The 6,000-nt window shown below is 41.4% G+C and overlaps 1 protein-coding gene across 1 annotated transcript in view; it reads left to right on the forward strand.

Annotated features, from left to right (window-relative positions):
• The window catches only part of bicc1 (BicC family RNA binding protein 1), a 37,092-nt gene extending 32,557 nt beyond the window's left edge, over positions 1 to 4,535 (forward strand). Inside the window, exons 15-21 of the mRNA XM_030775444.1 lie at positions 580 to 736; positions 1,254 to 1,293; positions 2,056 to 2,210; positions 2,579 to 2,732; positions 2,891 to 3,051; positions 3,517 to 3,616; positions 4,405 to 4,535. Coding sequence (XP_030631304.1) covers positions 580 to 736; positions 1,254 to 1,293; positions 2,056 to 2,210; positions 2,579 to 2,732; positions 2,891 to 3,051; positions 3,517 to 3,616; positions 4,405 to 4,535 — 898 coding nt within the window. The remainder of the gene's footprint in view (positions 1 to 579; positions 737 to 1,253; positions 1,294 to 2,055; positions 2,211 to 2,578; positions 2,733 to 2,890; positions 3,052 to 3,516; positions 3,617 to 4,404) is intronic.
• The last annotated feature ends 1,465 nt before the right edge of the window (positions 4,536 to 6,000 follow it).

The following is a 6,000-nucleotide window of genomic DNA, read 5'->3' on the forward strand; positions in this document are numbered from 1 at the left end:
ATAATCTTGTGATAATATTCTCATTTGTTCTTCTAGGAAGACAGAATGTAAAGCTGTATTCACTCAGTCAGTCTGTGAAACATTCGTATTGATATGTTTGCTGGATTTCAAAATGTTGACCACAAAAAAAACATTGAGAAATGTGTGTCTACTGAAATAATGGATGAGGAAAAAAAATACATTATTTAATACTGTTTAATTATAAGGAGGCAACTGTCAAAATGACCCATCTGTCAGCAAGGATGAATTTCCCCTGTAAAAGCTGCGAGCTGTCACATTCCAAAAGAACCGAGAGTCCTCAACTTCTCTGTCTTTCAGTATCACTCTTTCTCTCACTCCCTCTCTTTTCTCTAGAGTCAGCTCGAGAGATCAGCCTTTGACGTGTGATTGTTCCCTTCCAGACTAGGTCCTTGCTCATGGGCATAAATCATAACAATTTAGCTTTCCTGTCCTGCTTATGAAAAGAGAAAAAATGATGGAGAGACGCAGGGGTAGAACCCAGTTTAAAGGGGTGGAATTGAAGTATCCCTTCATTAATTCAGTATGTTCTCTCCTTTATCCCTCTCTTTGTCCCCGTAGCTCAGACTGCCTTCTGTCCGACTCTGATTCCAGTGCGTCTGAGAGCACTGTGGCCGATAAGAGAGCGCCAGGCAGCGAGCGGGCCGCAGAACGGGCGGCCCAGCAGAACTCAGACCGCATCCGTCTGGCACCGCAGTCCTCTTTCTCCAACATGCAGGTATTACACAGTGTTTTTGGGCCTTGCCTTTCTTCCTTTCCTTTCACCCAAACTGTCTATCCGTGATTGGATAAGTGTGACGACAAAAGTTGATATCAAGCAGAGTCTAATTGCAAAGCAGCCTCAGGTCCTTTGAGTTCGGAGATTCTACTTCAGTACCTGTGTTAGTTGGTTTCAGCCCAACTCTTGTATGTTTCAGCGTGTGGACGATTGTGTTGTGATCCTGCCCAGTTTTCCATATGTTAATAATATGGCCATTTCCTCTATGAACTCACATTCACCTTCCCGGTACGATGCTTTGTTTTGGTACGATGACAGAAAACACTTATTTTCTGAGAATGTGGTTAAATGGTTGTGACAGAATGAGGCAGTCTTTAACTGGCACCCCTGCTGGTACATGAACCAAGCTGACATTGGAAATATGGAGCAACACTCTTTAACCCTGTTCCGAACACCATAAACACCGCCAGTCTTTGATTTCTCCTCTCTCTCTCTCTCTCTCTCTCTCTCTCTCTAGGCGTTTGACTACGAACAAAAAAAGTTACTGGCAACCAAAGGTATGTGGTGAATCTACTGCATTACAGTCCTGGTCTTGTATTCCATTTCTCCACAGCTTACCATATAAAATGAAATGTTCTGTGTTCCCACATCATAACAAACAACTCAAGTGGTAACAAATTAGGAAATGTGATCTGTTTAGTCTACTCTGCCAGATTTGAATAGGGCAACACTACTGTCTCTGCATGGATAATCTCTCTGGCTGAGTCCAGTCTGTCATTACAGTGTTACTAGAGATTTACAGTTAAAATGCTGACCTATATAAAGCTTGGTCCAAATTTCCTCTGCTTTGGGTTCATAGCTATACACATTGTAGTACCTGATGTTGAAAAATGGGCTTCCAGATGAAAGAGTGTATTCAACACAGAACTAAATAACTGCCATCATAACATAACCATTTGAGTAGTAGTTATTTATATTAGCAAGCACCGTAATGGACTGATTGTTCAAACATTTTGCATCACAGTTAGGTATAGCTCTGTTTATCTCAGAGCCGTTATGATCAGCATTTTCCCCATTTGCAGAGTAAATTTGAAATAATGTACCCTCAACTTCAGCTTCGACGTTAAACCAGCATGAGATTTGACCTAGTGCTGATCTGGTACTTTAGAATATTTATCAAAAATTCATATTGGCAGCTGGATGTACAAACATCACATTCAGTGCATTTTTTTCTCTACCACTTTGAACCAAACTTATGAAAAACGTGCCAGACCGAGAAAATAATTGGGTCAGCTCCTAATGATGAGTTGTGTTTTCAGCCATGTTGAAGAAGCCTGTGGTGACAGAGGTTCGCACTCCCACGAACACTTGGAGTGGACTTGGCTTCTCTAAATCCATGCCAGCAGAGACTATTAAAGAGCTGAGGAGAGCTAACCATGTGTCCTACAAACCCACTATGTCAACAACGTATGAGGTAAATGCAGCTGCAACCCTATATGTTTATGGCGAACTTCTAAGATCTTCTCAGATGCCTGAGACCTGCGTTATTATGCTATGGAATCTGTATTTTGACTAGCTACATTTTGACGCTTGAAAATGTTCAATCCTATTTTTTTTTTTCTGTGACTCTCACATATTTTTACACACAGCCTCCTCCATATTTCTGATTTTTATGTATTTTCTGCTCCTGATTGCTACAGGAAGGATGGAAAAATGTTAAATGGTCTTTAAAGGTGCATAATAAACCTAAAACACTACATTGAGTCAGTGATGTTAGTGACTCATAGTTTGTGTAGATTGTGTGTATATGGAGTATTTTGATGGTGGTCTGTGCTCCATCAGGGATCGCCTCTGTCCATGTCCCGCTCCAGCAGCCGAGAGGGCGTGGGAAGCGGCAGTGACTCAGACAACTGGAGAGAGAGAAACGGGAGTGGACTCCCAGCACATACGGAATTCCCAGCACCCATCAGCCCTAAGAGGAAACCAAACAAATCAGGTGAGCTAGAGAGGAAGAGCTGTCTTCAGCTGAAAGTTCCTCATAAGTTTTCAGAGAGAAATGAATTTAATTCATTTGAATAGAACCACAAATAATTGTAGTCACTTATAAACGTGTCTTTGGACTGCTTGGAAATATTGACTTAATGTGTTTTACAGCAGAACACTACCTGAGCAGCAGCAACTACATGGACTGCATTTCGTCTGTGACGGGAAGCAACGGCTGTAATCTCAACAGCTCCCTCAAAGGCTCAGACTTACCTGAGCTCTTCAGCAAGCTGGGCCTGGGGAAATACACAGATGTCTTTCAGCAGCAAGAGGTAATGTGTGGTCAGTGCCTGTATGTATTAGAACAAAAGTGGCAACGTAGGCTTTGGCAAACTAAGTCTGTGTAATTGTATAATATGAAGAGCTAAAAGCTTTTTGTTAATGCCCAGCTGGACTCAGAAATGCATCAATTCCCTTGTTTGGGCTCGGGTTTGTATTTATATGTGAAATAAATTATGACCAGAATACCAGCAGCTGTCATTTTATTGTTGTTTCAACTTTCACGCGTAAACAAGGTTTTTCATATGCCTATTCAGTAATGCAAACCATTTCCTGAGCGCTTTGAAGCAACATCAGAGATGCTGAAACAAAGAGCCCTCCTCCATTTCAAACTGATGTTTACGCCGCCCACACTGTGTACTAAGGGCTCCACTCTAGCCATTCTTCCAAGTGTCAGGCAATTAGATGGTTGTCAGTTCACACCTCTCATGCTGACTTCAAAATGCTGGTTTTCTCAGATCGACCTCCAGACCTTCCTCACACTGACAGATCAGGATTTGAAGGAGCTAGGCATCACTACATTCGGTGCACGGAGAAAAATGTTACTGGCAATTTCAGGTGAGTACTCCCTTATTAATCTCACTGCTAAAGTCAACCAGATCTTAAATCATTCATGACTGTATTTCTGCGGTTTACTTTGACTAATATTAATACGTGGTTTCTTAGTGGCGCTGTGCAAATGCTGTTTAATGAGTCGGAACAATGAGAAATGTGGTATTGAAGAATTGCCCACCCACCATCAAAACTACTGCAGAATAATAATTTCCTTAAGCCTGGAAAGAGCAGTTTCTCATATGACAGCAGTTTCTCTTATTTTTCAAAAGGGGCTGTGGGATTAAAGTAGTGTGCCCAAGGGTGAGGGAATTTCACATGCCTCTTCCAACGTTAACGTCGGTTATAATTGTAAAATTACGGAGAGTTTGGGCATTCCAAAGCAGAGAGGTAGAGGGAGGACAAGGCCAGTTTGTTCTGCGGACAGGAAATGGCTGCTGAAGAGTGTTTATTTCACTGCTGAGCTCACAGGGCCAAGCACAAATCTGCTCTAATCTCTACTGATGGAATCTTGAGCTCAGAAAGAGGAGGGCTCTCCCTCACATTTGTCCTCCGAAAATACGTTCTGAGAGCTCTATCTGCTCCACCTAGTCAAAAAGTATGTTCTTTCCTGTCCCAAGGAAAATGAATCAAAATATACACCAGTCTTCTCCAAGAAGGAACAAAAAAAAAAAAAATGGGGGGGGAAACAGCGTTCTTTTGACCGCTTCACAAAAGAGCACTCAAAGACTTTTCTGTCAAAATGTACAAATGTTTAGAGAGCGTTACTTAAAATATGCGTTCCTTGTTGACAGAATTAAACAAGAACCGAAGGAAACTCTTTGAACCACCCAATATCCGCTCCTCCTTCCTGGAAGGGGGCGCGAGCGGCCGGCTTCCACGCCAGTTCCACACGGACATTGCTAGTGTGAGCGGGCGCTGGTGAGCGCGTTCACGGTGAGCCGTGCCGTGGCACATCGACCACCTGCTACAGCTGCTCAGATCAGTCACGTCTGAGCTGCGCAAAGCCATTCCTCATACCATCCACAACACACAGGACTGGACCAAAGCCTTGCCCTCTGAAACAAAGCCAAAAAAAAAGAAGAATGTCTGTGGAATAGAGAGTAAGCCAACAGAAGTATGTTTTTGTTGTTGTTGTTGTTGTTGTTAATTTTGTTTGCAGTATGGTACCCATTGCAGTATGGTACTCATGTTTTGTAACGGACCATTTCAGCTCATGCACTGTGACTGTTAAAAGACCAGGTATAGTGCTTGACAAAAAAAAATCGATTCTCGTTTTATTTATACCTTTACCCTTACTATTGCCATATTAATACTTTGCACTTTACGCATACTAAATACTTTGCCTGTGGACATACTTTGTCTGCATGTTAAATGTATATGGACCTTTTGAATACTCCATTACTCAGCTTTCAAGCTAAGTTCAAGATACAAAGTAATAGGTACGGTCATTAAAGGGACCCGATTTCATCACTCACCATCCAGTATTTATGAAAGATCACACATTTCAACTTTTCATTACACATTGCAGTAATGTATAGGAAAGAGTGTCACAGGTCCATCGCTAATGCCCAGTGACACCATAATCACCTTGCTCCCAATTTATATGTTGCATTCTCACCTATTTTCAACATTCCCTATGTATTGCAGTATTTCATATTATTCTGTAGAACATGGTAGAATAACATAGAATAATATTATTCTAATTCTAGAACAACATTCTAGAATACTGTTCATGTGCAAAGATGTCTGCTGAACATATTTCTCACAAAAGTGAGCTGTACAGCTTGGAGAATACTCAGTAGTCAGTAGTATTTCTCTGTGAACTTCTTCATCGGCAGAACATCTCTTTCTCTCTCTCTCTCTCTCTCTCTCTCTCTCTCTCTCTCTCCCTCTCTCTCTCTCTCTCTCTCTCTCTCTCTCTCTCTCGCTCTCTCCAGTTTCTCTCTCTCTAAAGACAAGGAGAAACTGGATGCTTTCATTAATGTGTTTTTCACATACCGATAGAGCTAATCATGGATGCGTAACCAGTTATCTCAAATCTCATATTTCATTTATCTGTTCATCTGTGCGTGCGCCTGAAACCATAATGTGCCATTATGCGGAATATTCCATCTCTTGCATTTTATGCTTTAGATTCAGTTTTATCTGTGTTATTTCTTTGAATGACATTTAACAAGGAAAGTTAAACTGAATGTTTGAAGGGATTTTCATTTATAAGCTGTGAATGTTGTTGGTTGTTGTTTTAGGAAAAAACCACCTAGTGCCTTTTCTTTGCACTGTCAACTTTCCAAAGCAATCATAGAGCCTGACACCCAAAGGTACAGCATTTAACACAGATGTAGCTAAACCACTCAAATTGTAATCTCACCCAGCATTGCTTTATTTTT

Source organism: Chanos chanos, chromosome 5, assembly GCF_902362185.1.
Source record: "Chanos chanos chromosome 5, fChaCha1.1, whole genome shotgun sequence".
Taxonomy (NCBI): domain Eukaryota; kingdom Metazoa; phylum Chordata; class Actinopteri; order Gonorynchiformes; family Chanidae; genus Chanos; species Chanos chanos.